General features: G+C 41.2%; 1 protein-coding gene across 1 annotated transcript in view; it reads right to left on the bottom strand.

Moving 5' to 3' along the window:
- STS (steroid sulfatase) overlaps nucleotides 1-16,598 on the bottom strand; it is a 109,201-nt gene that overhangs the window by 74,789 nt on the left and 17,814 nt on the right. The window contains exon 2 of the mRNA XM_056861862.1: nucleotides 1,953-2,129. Within this exon, the coding sequence (XP_056717840.1) occupies nucleotides 1,953-2,129 (177 nt within the window). The remainder of the gene's footprint in view (nucleotides 1-1,952; nucleotides 2,130-16,598) is intronic.

Raw genomic sequence — 16,598 nt, 5'->3', positions numbered from 1 at the left:
CTGGGCCCAGGAAATCTCAATAACTGTCAACCCATCTCAAATGTTCTATTCTTGAACAAGGTGATTTAATAGGTGGTAGCTGGACAACTTCACACTTTCCTGAATGAGTTGATTTGTTTCGGTCTTTTCCAGTCTGGGTTTAGGCCTGGTTATGGGACTGAAACAGCCTTGGTCACCCTGAAGGATGATCTGTGCTGGGAGACTCCTTTACTCTTCCTACACCCTTGACACTGAGAGACACTGAGAGACACTGTCCTTCAGTGTTACTACTCTGAAGATGCCTGCCACAGTTGCTGGCGAAACGTCAGGAAAGAAAATTCCAAGACCACGGTTACACAGCCCGGATAACCTACAAGAACCAAATTTGATTGTTGTTTTTATGCTTTTCTATGTATTTTAGCTGTGGTTTTAATTATTTTAATTATGTGTTTTGTTGGTTTTAAAAGTTTTAAAGATGTGATTTTATTATTTATGTTTCAATTTGTTAGCCATTATGAAGGAAAAAAGGCAAGGTATACATTGTTTAAATTTCAATTTCAATATTGGCATATTGGCATACCATTGAGCAATCAGAGTATAACCTAGCCACTATACATCATTTTACCTCGCCTCTTAATACATTGTGTAAAATAAAATTAAATAAACAATAAACCTCATTCACATTAATTTGCATTTCCTGCTAATTTGTGCTTAAATAGCTAGTTTGTGTGTATGTTTGTGTGTGTGCGGGCACGCAAACACATCACTTTACAACACAGACATGGTTAGAGGTCAGTGCAGAGATGTTTTGCTCTTAATCTACAAATGTATAGGCGGGGAAAGAAGGGATCTCTCTTTTTCTGTAGGACCACTGCCTGAGGGGTCTGGAAACACAATATCCGGGGGGTGCTCGTCATCCTAGGGGCAAATTATACACTTTGTTTTTATAAAATGTTTGGTTTGTATCTGAGTGGTGTGAAAGAGGTCCTGAGGAGCTTGTGATCTCTGTCTCTATATCTCTGTCTCTCTTTATATATCTAAGAAAGCAAATTTCTACTAACCTTGACAAGGTCTGACCTTGGTTTCTCTGGTTCTTACTGTGTAGTTATCAAAACTGCTAGAGAGTTATTGTATACAACAATACCTAATTCCCATAGATGTCTGTGGGAACTGAGGCATGAAGTGTTTTGTATGAAGCCTTTTTAAAAGGAATTATCTAAATCATAGAAACACCATTTTGTGTGCAGTCATGAAATCCAACTTCAGTGTATCCATCTTTTAAAATATATACATTAAATATACTAATTCATATCTGATCGACACAAGAGCTTCTCAAACTGTGGGTAATTGAATCTTAGGGTTGCGAAAAAGTCGCCAGCCTCCCCCCAGCCCCCCTTGCCAAGCGCTCACTGTAAACCAGGGGTGTCAATCATAGGGCCCCCAGCCGTATCAGGCCCGAGGAGGGCTTTTATGCGGCCCACGGAGGCAAGACGCCCCCCCTCTCCCTCAATTTGGGCTGGAGTGTGCAAGCTGCCCCAAGCCTGCAAACAGCTCGGTTTACACGCTCCAGCCCAGAGCAGGGAGCTGGCTGTGCTGGGGGAGGGAGGGACCCTCCCAAGCTGCTGCATGCGCCGCCGGGGCTGAATACAGCATGCGGCCCACCAGCACAACGAGGTCACCCATGGAGCCGCACTTCGCAGTTGCTTAGTTGCAGGGTGGCCGGGCCGCCTGGGCGCAGTGTAGTAGACCCAGCTCCCTGCGCAAGCCCCCAAGGCAAGGAGCTGTCATCCAGCCACGTGTGGTGTGGCTGCCTTTGAGTTGCTGCTTATCGCCAGACACCATGTAATTCCATTCTTTATGTGTAGGCTACATGAAGCTACAAAGCTACAAAGCACTAGACCGAAAGCATTTTAGATTAGACATACTACATATAAAAATAGCATGTACCCCATGCACCAAGTCAGTTAGCAAACCTTAGTGTTCTGTTCCCATAGCATCCCAGGTCTCCAATGCCGAGGTCATCTGCCATGAATATGACAATATTGGGCTTTGATACACTTTCATTAGCATTGCTTGCATCCCAGAGACAAAACAGTACATAAAAAAGGAGTATCATCCTTTTGCTTGTAGATAAAAACATTTCAAATGCACTAGGGTTAAAAAAATAATTCTTACACAATGGTTATTTTAAACATAACTGCTACTCTATCAGTTATAATAAGAAACACACATACAAACAATGAACTTCTTTGTGTTCCCTGAAATTACCCATATCAAAATTTAAAAGCAATATGTTTGACTTTCCTTTACTTTTCATATTTTCCAACAGATGTACTGAAAGAGAAAGCTAAAGCTTAACACATAATGAGAGTATACCATTTATAATGGAGTGTGTTCAAGCATGCTGCATATTCAGAAAATAATTTCCTCTGCAAAACACAAGTATACCAGTGCAAGTACAATTGTAAATAAATGCACATTCAGATACACTCAGTATTTCTATTTGGGCTGCTACGATAAATGTTTGGAAAGGGAAAATCATAGCTATTAGCTGCCATATCTTTACACAGAAAGATTATTGTTTTAATGTAATAGCTTCATAGCACTATACATTATAAATGGATGCCACTTCGGAGCATGACATAAGTTTCCCTGGCTTTGATGAACATCTGGGGACTGATCTCAGCTGGTCACACTTCATTCCTGATCAGAAATAATCAAATGTGGCTCATAGATTCAGAGGTCAGACTGTGCTAATGTAATCCCCTCATATAATTGGCCATGGGTGGGCCACAAGCTGTTCCACTGGATATTGTTCTGGACTGAGCAGAGGGCTAATATTGGTCTGAGCAAGAAGACAAACCATGGTCACTCTCTTAGGACACATGGTAGGGGAAATCCCCATTTCCTGTTCATTGCCTTTCCATTTATGTGAGTGTCTGGTTTGTAAACAGCTACACTTTGTAAAGGTTTTGGGGCCAGATGCACCCTGAGTTTTTGTGTAAGAGAAGAAAGTACAGCAGGTTCAGTTTGTTGTTGGAAGGGTTGGATTAAAAGCCCAGTTTGGCCTCAAGTCTTTCTAAGCGAGACCAATTACTCCCTTAGAAGTGTGATGCGTGTTATTTTTGGTTAACCTGGTCCTGAGTTCCCTGGCATCTGACAGAACCCTCCTCGATGTTTCCCCATGTCAGCTGCATAGCTGTCCTTCTGTATTCCATTAGCCTTATTCATGCACTATTGTTTAATCTCTTTTCTTCTTTCATTTAGTCCTCTGTACTTTAGAGACAGGAGCCCCGTGGCGCAGAGTGGTAAGCTGCAGTACTGCAGTCCAAGCTCTGCTCTGAGTTTAATCCCGACGGAAGTTGGTTTCAGGTAGCCGGCTCAAGGTTGACTCAGCCTTCCATCCTTCCGAGGTCGGCAAATGAGTACCCAGCTTGCTGGGGGTAAAGGGAAGATGACTGGGGAAGGCACTGGCAAACCACCCCGTAAACACAGTCTGCCTTGGAAACGCCGAGGTGTGACGTTTGGGTCAGGAATGGGTCAGGAATGACCCGGTGCTTGCACAGGGGACCTTTACCTTTTTCTTTTTTTTTACTTTAGAGACATGCACAAAGACCCAGCTCTCTCTAGCATACATATGGTTATCTTAATTATTAAAGATTCTAGGAATTGTTTGGGTGCGGCCTTTCCACACGAGTGGCATAAATTGTTGCATGCCATCAAATTCTTTGTGTTTTTAAAAATTCTGCACATTTTCCCATTATTATTCCTTCATGGTTTTCCCGAGCATTTTTACCGCGGCTAAAAAAAACACAAAAAACCTTTTTCCGAGCCAGCTTTTCTTGAGCATGTGAACGTCTTCAAACGGTCTTTAATTCTCTGCCCCACTAAACACCCTTCCCTTGTTCACATCCACTGTTTTGCTTGTCTCCCCTCCCTCCACCCATTTCCCCCCCTAATTTTTTTTAAAAAATGAAGCCATGATTAGCGATATAACACTGGATCAAATGGACACATGAATGCTAAAGTAACCCTCCCTGTTGCTGCAGAAGTAAAAAATGATGGATGAGACACATGTGCGCAAGAGAAGAGCTTCCCAGAATGTTGCCAGAATCGCCTCGTGGGCACCCAGGGGCCAATTGCAGGGGGTTACAATGGTCTTGAATAATGAGAACGGGTTTCGTGGCCTGGCAACTTAAAACACAGGGGTTTGCATGGGTTTGCCGCTTCTCAAATTGTAACCGCAACACATGATCACTAATGCGCTGGTGCAAAAACACACAAAAAAATTAGAGGGAAGTGGGGGGAGTGTCCATCTCAATAATCTACGACATTATGAGTGACATGACGCCCCACACCCAAAAAAAATTGCTCTTTGGGGAAACCAGTGCTGACAGGATAAAACTGATTTTAAATGAACAGGAAAACGGAAAACATTGCAAAAGTAGGAATGCGGAGCTACTTCATGGAATGCAGTTCCAAGCCTTGCAAATCAACCATGTGGAAAATCCTGGGTTGCATTAAGAAAAGGCCTGGGACTTGCCAAAGTAGATATCTGAATTTGTCACACATATAACAGTGCTAGAAATGAAGCAGTATAAAGTGGCCATGAAGAGCCACTTTTTTTCATATAAAAGTTCTCCCCTCCCGAACAATATCCACCAGGTGTTTTTCCTCTACAATGAGCTATCTAGTATTTGCGATCTCTCTGCTCCCCTCCGGTCTTCTGTACGATAACTTGACACTTCATGTGTAGTTGTAATCTTATACACATACTTTCACAAGCTGAGAAAGAAATAAGCTCAGTATTCTCACCTATTAGTTTCTTGTCATCAAATTGATCATTCTTGAAACACGTAGCAGATGTAGCCTGGTTTGTTTTAAACAACCTTCAGATCCATTCACACCTTCCAACACTTTTTCAAAAGCCTGAATAACTGCTTGACTTCACAATATTTCTCTCATTCAACTTTCTCTGGAAATCTTTTAGAAATGCTGCTTGTGCATTCTTGTTCACTATTCAGATACCTACAAATAGAAAAGTGATCAAAATAATTGTTAATGTTATTGTTAATGACATCCATTAATAATTAGTAATATCCATAGAAGGAAAGTACTAAACATGTCAGTTTTAACAAGAAAAAAATATTTGACACCAGAAGCAGCCATAACTAAGCATTTGAGTCACAGAAATAGTTTTGCACAATAACTGCTTTAGATTACTTGTCTGGTGTAGTTGGTCTCCCCTTAATATGTGTGCCCATTCAATTTGTCCTTTCTAAAGGCTAGGGACTGGTAGAGTAATGTACCACATATTGGTCACATGTTGCCAGTGTGATATTTCACCACACAACATGCTATAACCACATGACAGACATACCAGCAGTTGTGTGGGAGTAGCCCACCAAATGATGTATAAAGGTGGAAATACCTTCCAATATTCCATGGGGGGGGGGAGATATACTCAATTCTCATACTAAAATCCTCAATCCCACACATATTATTACACATAGCTGAAGGCTCTGCTCAACCTTTTATATTATTTAAGTCTGCTATATATCCCTCCAACGATTAATAGCCAAGGGGATGTTTGTTCTTTTAGTGAAAGATACATTTGAAAACCACAATTATCCTACAGTAGGTGACCAACAATTCAAATTATCATCAACTGTGAAATGATGCAGAAATACCACATTAACAGAGAAACAAAGCATATTCAAATCATACAAATTGCTTAGCTTTATGAGTTTTAATCTTTGCAGATATGAAAATGAGTCATTATGTAGCCATCAAAATTTTCAAGAAACAAAAGATAACTGCTTAAAGGACACACTAAATTACAAGGAATACATTTTCTGTATATCACATAAGATAAAGTACGTAGTGCTTAACATGCACATTCATTCAATTTATCTGATTAAACCTGTTGTCATTAAGAACTCTTAATCTAAGGGTACATCTATGAACAACAGTCTACCAGAAAAGGAAATGAATATATCAGTGATTCAAAACATCCCTTTAAAAAAACTTCCATATTTTAAAAAGCCTATTCTAGAAAATTACTACATTTCAGCAATACGTAACATACAATTTATGTTATTGTCTAATTTGCAATATATAATATCTAAAATAATAATAAAAAGTCTTACAATATAATATCATCAACAAAATAAGAGATATCAAACAGCAAAATAAACTAGGTAATCAACCTTGATTAATAGTCAAAATTTGCAAAAGTTTTTTTAAATCCAAGATTCGAACATATTAAAGTTCCTGATTGATACAAAGATCCAAGTCCTCTTCAAAGGCTGCAATCCTGAAGGGGGGAAGTGAAGCTCCTTAGGAGTTAATGTGATCCTGCTTCAGTGTAAATGCCCATTTAATCCATGATAAGGGGCACTTGTGCTGTCATGGGTGGCAGCAGGGAATTCCCAGAAGGAAAAGCCCATGCCAATGTGTGTGTGTGTGTGTGTGGGGGGGTGTTCCCAGGGCATTCCTAACCTCTTTTGCCTCGGGAATGCCACCTTGGGCCGTGGCATTGCTGAGCCACGTTTTTGGTGGCATAGCCTTCCTTGTTCCAGGGGGCATTTTCCCGTTTCACTTTTTTAAATGCCTTTTATTTTCATTGCGGTGGCTGGGAAGCCTCTGCTCCACTCCTGGCCGCCATGGATCTATCCCCCACTTAGGAATGGGCTGCCTATTTGGTTCTCACAATCATGCGACTATTTCTAAATATCTGATTGGTTACTCTAAATAAGAGATAGCAATACAGGTGCAAATAGCCAATCAGCAAGTGAATATGAGATCATCTGAGATACCAAGATAAGAAGGGCAATCCCAACTCTTAAAAAGCAATTAATCAAGCCTTTTTCTGTAATTGTTCCAACTAACTGCCCACTACAAAGGATGGCCAAAACAACAGTTTTCTGCTTCTGGTATATTCAAAAGCATTCTTATTGTTTGTTTTAACATTTTAAAGAATATTCTCATATTTTCTTTTTGGCTGCCATATTGTCAATTTTAATTTGTTTTGCCAAACCCTGTGCTCTTTCTCAACCAACTCATCTAGGAAAGACTTGTTTTTTCAAGGAATTGTTTTTGGCTTTTTGTATATGTTAAGCATAGGGAGTCTATTCCTGTTAAGCATTCTAACTTACTGGACTCTATGCCCACTCTGAAACACAAAGCCATCCTACCCCTGATACATCCTTCCTGGCCTTTCTACATGTGTGTGTGTGTGCTAAGTGCCGTCAAGTCGCTTCCGACTCATGGCAACCATATGAATGAAAGTCCTCCAAAATGTCCTATCTTTGACAGCCTTGTTCAGATCTTGCAAACTGAAGGCTGTGGCTTCCTTTATTGAGTCAATCCATCTCTTCCTTTCTACATAGTTTATATCTTTATAGCTGTATCTCACTGAGTTTTCCCATCAAAAAAGATTTCCAAAATGCCTACGAGTTTCTGCATCATTATTCTCTGCCTGAGACCTTGGAGAGCCACTGCTGGTCTGAGTAGACAATACTGACCAAGGGTCTGATTCAGTAGAAGGCAGGTTCATGTGTTCATGAAGGTTAATCATATTCAGGACCAAGCACTCCATGTCTCCCATTTTAGCTAGAGCTTTTGGGCATTTGGGCATCAACACCTGTACTTTGTTTCCATCTCTAAGCACCTTGATATACACACACCCTATGAGCTCTTGAAATTGATTCAAAACAAAAGAGTTGAGCTAAACAACGCTAAAATAATAACAAATATATAAGTTTTAATATGGCGCACAGTATAACTAAAAACACAGGGCCTATAATGTAGGCTTACTATTCCCAATAGATAAATACATATGACACATACACAGTTGATGTACATCCATACAATGACCAAACTAGGACCAGATGCATTTCGGCTTAACATAGGCCTTCTTCAGTGGTCATACATAAAATTTTAATATAGTGCACATCCTAATATATTCAGTTGCATAATACAAGGTGAAGAAATACATAAAAGCCCTTTGGGAAGAGAAAAAAAAGAGGCAAGGATAAAAAAGAAAATTAGTGAATCTTTCACAAATATAAGACTGTAAAAAAACTTTCATTTTTATCCAAATATACTTTTATTAAAAAGTATCCTTAAAAAATGACATGATTACATTTTTTTAATGTGGCTTCTTGTAAAAATATATATTTATTCCACGTATATTAGAACATGGCTCACATCGCACACCTGTATTAAAATATATATATTTGAAATATATTCTTAAAATATTTATCCATGATTAAGCAATTTCCCTGTATCTTCCACCCCTTCCCTAGAGCTATTCAAAAGCTTTCTAGTAAACTAGAAACTCAAAAAAAAAAAAAAAAATTCAAAAGCTTTTTAGTAAATGAGGAGCACCCCTCCTTCCTCTGGCACTTTCCCGCCAAAATGATCACATGACCAGGAGGAGTGGCGCTGCTCCCTCAGTCCTCTTTTTGCCGCTGCAAAGAGAGGCTCTTTATTGCTGTTCTGTGGTTTTTCCTCACCTCATTCTTGAGGCTGAGGAGAATTATTTGTCTCATCAATAGTCATTCTAGTGAAGAACAAACTACATTTAAAGAAGAAATGTCTCTGGATTTCCACTTTCTCGTTAGGGCTCCAAATGCCTCTTCAGGATTGTGCCAACTGTGGCTTAAAATGGTGCTGATAAACACCCGTTCTCTGTGCCTCATCGGCCTGAGGGAGTCACCCAGCAGAGCTGCCTGCTCTTTTTGCCACCAATTGTCCCTGAAGGCATGACTGGATAAATCTGGACTCAAAGCAGCTCTTTTTTCAAAGGCTTCGGCAGCTTGCCAGCCTGAAGAAAGGCACCTTCCCACTCCCTGGCAAGGGGGATCTGACAGAGCCATTCACTTGCTCTTTTCAAAGACTTTGGCTCCACATCAGCCTGAATAAAGGCACATCCCCCTTCCTTGGCTGTGTCAACTCTGAGGGGAGAAACGGGAGGTGTTGCCTGACAGAGCCTCCAATGCAGAAGGGGTCTTTTCTAAGGCTTTGGCTGCAGACTGCCTGACTGAAATAATCTCTCCTCCTCCTTGGCCTCGGTTGGACCCGAGAACCTGGAGGAGCGGCCTGGCAGAGGCTCCCTGACGGAAGAGCTCCCTCCCGTCGGTTCTGAAGGGGGAAGCTTAGAGCCATGGCCTAGCTCACACTGCCTCTTTCTGTCGGCTCTGAAACCAGAGGGCGGAGGGGCCCTCCGAGTCTACGAGAAAGCTTTGGACATCTTTTCCATGGCTGGCCTGCACACACGCAGTCACAATGTGGGCCTGCACAGAAGCCACACCGATGAACAATGGTTCTGAGAATGTCACCTTCAAGGACTTGGACTTCCTGTCTAACAATGTACACTTCCCCGCCCGGATCATGCAACTACACTTCCCAGCATAGTTTCAGAGGACAGCCATATTGGTCTGCAGTGCAATAGATAGATTTGAGTCCAGTGGCACCTTAGAGGCTAGCAAGATTTTCAGGATATAAGCTTTTGGGAGTCAAAGCTGATGCAGGGAGCTTTAGCTCTCAAAAGCTTATACCCTGAAAATCTCGTTGGTCTAGACTGGTGCAGCTGGTCTTGAATCTAGCACTTCCCAGCATAGCTGATGCTAGTGTGTAGCACAACCACTGGTTCCTCAGCCAGAAAACCAGCCTAAGTTATTATGTGACATCTGCTACCTTTGGCCGTAGCAAGCAAGCAACTATCTTGCCAAAATACTGTCACAGACCTATCTCACTACGATTCCTGACGCTCTCATTACCAACCCCCACCCCTGAGGGATATCCACTGTGCAAGAGATACTGGTTCCCCATCTGAGGAACAAGTCCCTTCTAAGAGATTATTCTTCCCCCTCCCAAGAAACCTGATGTCTCCCTATCCTTATACCCTCATTGTCCATGACAGCAGGCAGGAAGCATTCTGTGCGATTCATTGATAGACCCCCCCCCCACACTTCCTATTGGCTATTTTCAGGACTGATTTCTCTTTCAACGGCCTTTAACTTGAAGGTAAGGTGTTTATTTGGAGCAATACATTCATCCAATAACGAGAGAAAAAGAGGCTGGTATCCTGCCTTCCTTGCTCTGTTGCTGAAGGTGCACAGTTACTAGACCCACATACCTTTTATCCTGTATCAGATGCTTTTATCACGCTGACTGTAACATTTCCTTCATGAGGCTCTTTTGCTTGCAGAGCTAAGGCTTTCTTGCATGCTAGCCCCAAATATATAGCTACAGCAAAAGCCCCACCCTACCATTGAAGTCAATCATTGTAGGTAGGGCCTAGCAATAAATCATCTTATAAAACAGATTGCAAAACAGGGTTTGTAAGTAAGCTACTATGGCAAGTGTTAAAATGCAGAGGTAGTCAATCTCCATCCTTTTAAAAGGTTTTGCCTGATGTATGTAAATAACTTTGCCTTGTCACTTTCTTTTGCCCTTGGTGCATCACTGCATTATTTAAACCTCCTTAATCCTGCCTTCTTTTTTCTAGCTATGCTCATCTGGTTTCAACATCTGTGAAATTTGCTAATTTAAGTGATATGTTGAGGTTAATTCCTGACAGTGCTTACATCTGATTGTGCACACTACTGTGATTTATGCCTGCCAGTGAGCAGAGTCCCATGGCAGCAGAAGGTATTGTAAAAATGCTCCTTGTAATTAATTCCAATAAAAAAGTAAGGATGTAATTATTCTATTATGGATGAGTCAAATGAACTTTATAGAGCTTCCAGGCTGTCTGGCGACGTCTTCATCAGATTAATAGTTGTGACTAGGGTGGTGCATATCAATATACCCGAACCAAAAATAAACCCGAAATTAGTTGTTTGGGCAATATTTGGGTTTCAGGTCAACCAAATACCAAAACCTGGGGATCTGCCTGAAGCCAAATTGGTAATTCTTGAAAGAGCCGAATAGATATTCAGATTTTTTGGGTTTCGGCTATTTGCCTTTTCTCAGATGCACAGCTCTGTTCTTTCTCACATTTTTCTATCTTTGACTGGTTTTGTTTGAGGTAGGGGTTGTGTAATCAGAGCCAATTTGGTCTGACCAAACTATCCATCACCATTCAGTGGGTTAATCTGGATCAGGATAGTCTGGAGGCAGAAGGATCATTTAAAAGACAGGGCTTACCCAGTCCCGTCCAGAGGGATATACCCTCCAATTAAAAAGCACCAGCCTCAACAGCTAATGAACAGGCTTTTTTCTGAAGAAGACTGCTCACCCACATGGATGAGCAATCTCCTTCACAACTTTGGCTGGCTCCAATATCACCACCCCCTCCCCTGAAAACCTGCTCTCAAACTGAAGGTAGCCCCAAGTAAAGGCTTTGTTTCCCCGCACCATGACCATCTCTTGAAATCAGATTTTTGATGACTATAATAAAGGACGGTTCATAAGAAATCATTCGCAACCACAAGTTTTCAGTGCCTTATTTTTCTTGCATTTAAGCTGTTTCCCTCAGTTTGGAAGCTAATTTGCATGGACATCATGCTACACACCCCAGATAAGAAGGGAGCCCCCAGACCTTTAGGCGCCAGCCTGCCAATCGGCTCTTTCTGCCACTCCTCGGCAATGCTGAACTTCTGAACCTGAAAACCTGTAAAGCAGCTTGGCTCACAAATGCCTGGAGGATGGAGGTGACCCCTTTGCGGGCTCATAAAATTGGACCCCCTGTCCTAACATTCACCAAACTTGGGTGTCTGTGTAAGGAGAGTCCCTTGCAACTACGCTGCAAATTTGGTTACTCTACCTCCAAAAATGCCCCCACAGGAGCTTTGAAAAAATCCCCATAGACTATAATGGACCCATTTTTTTGGGTAAACCCAGAAATAAAAGCGAAATACCCCTTTACCGGTGTGGGTATTTGACTTATTCCGGGTTTACAAAAAAAAATATCAAAAAAATCGAGCCCAATAAACCTGAACTTGAAATTTACTGAATTTTTTGCATGGCCCTAGTTGTGACTAGGGGTGTGCTCCAATTTTTTTTCAGTATTTTTCAAGTTTATTAGATCCGGAAATTTTCAAAAAATCAAAAAACAATGAATACTTAATTTGGCTTTTCCTGGATTTTTTGGGGAAAAATTCGGGGCTTGATAAACCCAGACTCAAAAAATACATGCAGAGCTGAAGGCTGGGCTTAGAGGGCAAGCTCTGCTGCTGCTCTGAAGAACTGGAGGCAGGACGGTCTGGGGGGAGGAGGAGGAGGAAGAAGAAAGAGTTGGTTTTTTATGCTGACTTTCTCTACCTTTTAAGGAGAATCAAACCTTCTTACAATCTCCTTCCCTTCCTCTCCCTGCAACAGACACTTCGTGAGGTAGGTGAGGCTGAGAGAATTCAGAGCGAACTGTAACTAGCCCAAGGTCACACAGCTGGGTTCATGTGTATGAGTGGGGGAACTAACTCGGTTCACCAGTTTAGAGTCTGCCACTCATGTGGAGGAGTAAGGAATGAAACCCAGTTCTCTGGATTAGAGTCCACTGTTCTTAACTACTACATCACGCTTGAGCTCTGCTGCTGCGCCAAAGCAAGCCAAAGGAAATGAGAGGTGGGGATAGTCAGCCCTGCATCCAGTCCTTCAGCACAGAAGCAGAGCATGAGCTCTGCTGCCTCGCCAAAGCAAACCAAAGGAAACTGGAGGTGGGGCTGGTTGGAAGCTCCACTTTTTCGGCCCCCATTTATTGCTGCCATTGTTTGGCCAGTAAACCCTCCCCTCCCAAAAAAAAATACCGCAGAAGTGTTTTTCAGGTTTTTTAAAAATCTGGTATATCGATATAAAGACCCTAGTTGTGACACAAACACAGATAAATGATCTTTCAGATTATTCGGATAACAGTGAATAGTGTAACAGAATTTATCAATTGTCCATTTGAGCTGCTTCAGATGTGATGATTTAAAGATGTTCAAGTAATGTTTGTTTGTCCCTTCTCTTCATTATCCAGCAGACCACTACCTGCTTATCCCTCTAGTTTCTGGCTGCACACTAGCCATAGTCAGTGTTTGCAAGCTCTTTTGGATTGCAACCCAAATTGCTGCTTCAAAACTGGTGGTTTTTGTTCTTAAAACTCCTAAACATGTTCTTAAAAAGATTAAGGTAAGTAAATATTTTATTTGTAGATAGCCAAAGGCCTTTACAAGGTATATTAAACTATAAAACAAGAAGATTATACAATAAAGATAAAAGATAAAATACAAAATGCCACATAAATTATGATAAAATATAATATAATGAAAATATATCCTAGCTGGTCATCATTTCTGGGTAGTTACATTCTTTGGCACCTTTTTTGCTTTTACCTTTCTAGCTGCTAGAGTGAAAAGTGAAAGCCTGTAAGTAATAAATGAGTTGGTATCTGACAATAAAAATACTAATTTATTGGAATCAGGAAACAAGTTTAACAGAGTTAATATGGTACTAAGGATTTATTTCTACTAACCCATTCCCACAGGTTAGTAGAGCCCCCCAAAAGATAGCTGTGGTCTTGCTGCATAGATTTAGCTGTCTGCATGGGGGGGGCAGCCTTTGCCCATTAAGCCATAGAGACAGGCAATGTGATTAAGCTATATGATAGGCACTAAAGGCAATACTTCGTTAATTCACAAGTGGAAAGATTTTTCAAGTGTATCATTCTAATGCCAAAAAAAACCCCAAAAAACCAAGACCCTTTCTCTATCTCCAAAAGACCCTGCTATAATACTAAATATGTTTTCATGAGGCAGTTTTCATAGGTCTTATAATACATTACAAAGTAGTCAACACAGATAACAAAAGCAATGCAAATTAATCCTGGGCAGAGAAGCAGGGGATATCAGAAAATTAGTAATCTGTCTGGCTCCTACAAGGAAATGGTTCACTTCTTGTATTGCCACACTAACACTGCATTTTAATTTAATTAGATATTAATCTAACGTATGCTTCAATTAAAAGGCCTATTAATATATTTATGTTGCAAATATATTTAGAAAGGCTATTTCAGTGTGTCAACATTTACCCCACATTAACATAGACATTATTAATTTACTTCAAAGTCTAGCATTAATTATAAAAATTTTTTTTGGAAAGAGGTTAGGACTGCTTTATATCGTGGAAAGTATTCAATGAAGAAATCAGTGTTTGAAATGTTTACCCAATCTTCATCAAAGCAAATGACAAATTATGTAGAGCTTGTATATTGCATTTTGTCTACCAAGAAAAAAAATCCTCATATATTATATAAAGGACTGTGTATCATCTAGGGCTGTCAAAAAAAAAAAAAATTCGGTACAGTTCGGATTCGGCCGAATTTGGCCCTTGTGGGTTCGGTACGTGCTGAAGTCCGAACTCCCCCACTTCGGATCCGTTCAATTCGGCGGGAGAAACAGCGGAGAAATTAGCAAAACAACTGCAAACACAACCTTGTTAAACAACACCTTTGCAACACACAACTGAAACCTCCCCCCTCAAACCAGGGAGCGAGAGACTTGAGGGGGAACACACACCCCAGGCAGAACCGACGAAAGCCCCCTTTGGCTTCCCCCCCACCCACAGAAACTGCTCCCTCCCCACACACACACAGACTCTGCTTTCCCCCCACACACACACACATACACAGGAGAAAAATTATAGATTAAAGCCCCCAAACGGGTCTTACTGTGGCTGTCTTCTGTTCCAGCAGGACGGGCTGTAATCCAAGATGATTCCAATTAGGCACGGAACGTTTTGCTCTGGAGAGATGCACACAGGATTGGATCGGCTGCCCCATTCATCCCAATAGGGGAAAGGGGAAAGCCCATATCTCGGGACCCCCTGACCCAATGTTCACAAAACTTGGGGGGTTCCTTAAGAAGCTTAATCTAAAGTTCCAGTGAAAGTTTTGTGTCTGCACCCCAAAAAATGCGCCCCCTGCAGCCATGGAAAGAGAAAAGGGGGGAGGCGATATTTCTGCCCCCACTGAACCCATCTTTACAAAACTTGGGTAGTATCTTAAGAATAATTCACTGAAGCTATGATAAAAGTTTGGGGGCTATATCCCCAAAAAAGCCCCCCCTGCAGCCACATAAATGGAAAAGGGGGGAGGGAAAAGGGGGAGATCCCATATCTCGAGACCCCCTGACCCAATGTTTACAAAACTTGGGGGGTATCTTAAGAACACTGGTCTGAAACTCCGCTCAAATTTTGGGATTTGTACCCCCAAAAATGCACCCCCTGCAGCCATGGAAAGAAAAAGGGGGGAGCCCATATCTCGGGACCCCCTGACCCAATGTTTACAAAACTTGGGGGGTACCTTAAGAAGCTTCATCTGAAGTTCCAGTGAAAGTTTTGTGTGTGCACCCCAAAAAATGCGCCCCCTGCAGCCACAGAAAGGAGCGAATGTGCACAAGCACCCCCCCCACACACACGAGGATTTCGCTCTCTCTCTCTCTCTCTCTCTCTCTCCCTGGCCGGGCCACACATCAGCTGATTCCTCCAGTACTCAATCCTGACTGATTGGCCAGAAGAAGACCCAGCTTGCCCACCGATTGGCCGGGGGAGGAGAATGCTGCTTACTGACGGTTATGCTGCTTACTGACGGCCGAATTGGCCGAATTTATTCGCGAACTCCCGAACTCGCTGAATTCGGCCCCCCCGGTTGCCCGCCAGTTTTGAGCTCGGATCCGTCCGAACAGAAAAGCAACGAATCAGGGGAAATTCGGTTGATTTTCAGTTCGGACCGAACCGAATTGACAGCCCTAGTATCATCCAGCAGACATAAATCATGTTTAATAAAAGAAAATTGCTAATAACTGGGGATCTATCCAAATCCTTCAGAGCAAACATATTAAGAATGCTATAGGCTCAAGGTAAAGGACATTTCGGAGAAATAAATTAATAGATGAAAATCTTCTAACATTATAACTGAACAGCTTGAATATGTTTAACCAGGTAGAGAATTAACTAAATGATAAGAAAATATAATAGAATTAGGAAAAGAAACTCAAGAATTAAAGTATTAAGATCTTTAAGATAATAAATTCTATAAGAAAACAAGTAAATATAGAAGAAAGGCTGAGTACATTCTACAGAGACTGAAAAAAGGAAATCTTAAGAAAACATTGGTCCTTAAGAAAACAATTTAAAAACAAACATCTTTATGGCCTTAAAATTTACAGATTTTGTTGAAAAGCAACTCAAGTGAAAAATATATTATTTCTGCTATTACCTTAAGTTTGACTGGATCAACAACATTTGCATTTCTATACAGTAGTGTGTCAATATGTTGTTCATTTCTAAAGAATATAAACATTGATTCATAGGGTCGCCATGAGACGGAAGCGACTTGACGACACTTAACAAACACAAATAAATCACTAAAGAGGTGTGCTTACCTTCTGCTAAAGTCTGCAACTAAGATATGAAATCCAAAAAGCTTTATCTCCATGACTTGTGAAATGTGTAGTGTTAACATTTAACTAGCCAATTTATTCCTTGTTCTGAACCAGGGCAATCTGACCCCATTATGTTACATAATTAACTTTGTTAGTTAACATAGGAGCACTATCTCCTATTTTGAAATTTGCTACGGCAGCATATTTTATAAAAGGTTATTACTTATTCAGCCTAGTAGCACTGACTTT

The sequence above is a fragment of the Euleptes europaea genome, chromosome 16, assembly GCF_029931775.1.
Source record: "Euleptes europaea isolate rEulEur1 chromosome 16, rEulEur1.hap1, whole genome shotgun sequence".
Taxonomy (NCBI): Eukaryota; Metazoa; Chordata; class Lepidosauria; order Squamata; family Sphaerodactylidae; genus Euleptes; species Euleptes europaea.
This window is presented reverse-complemented; position numbering and strand designations above follow the sequence as displayed.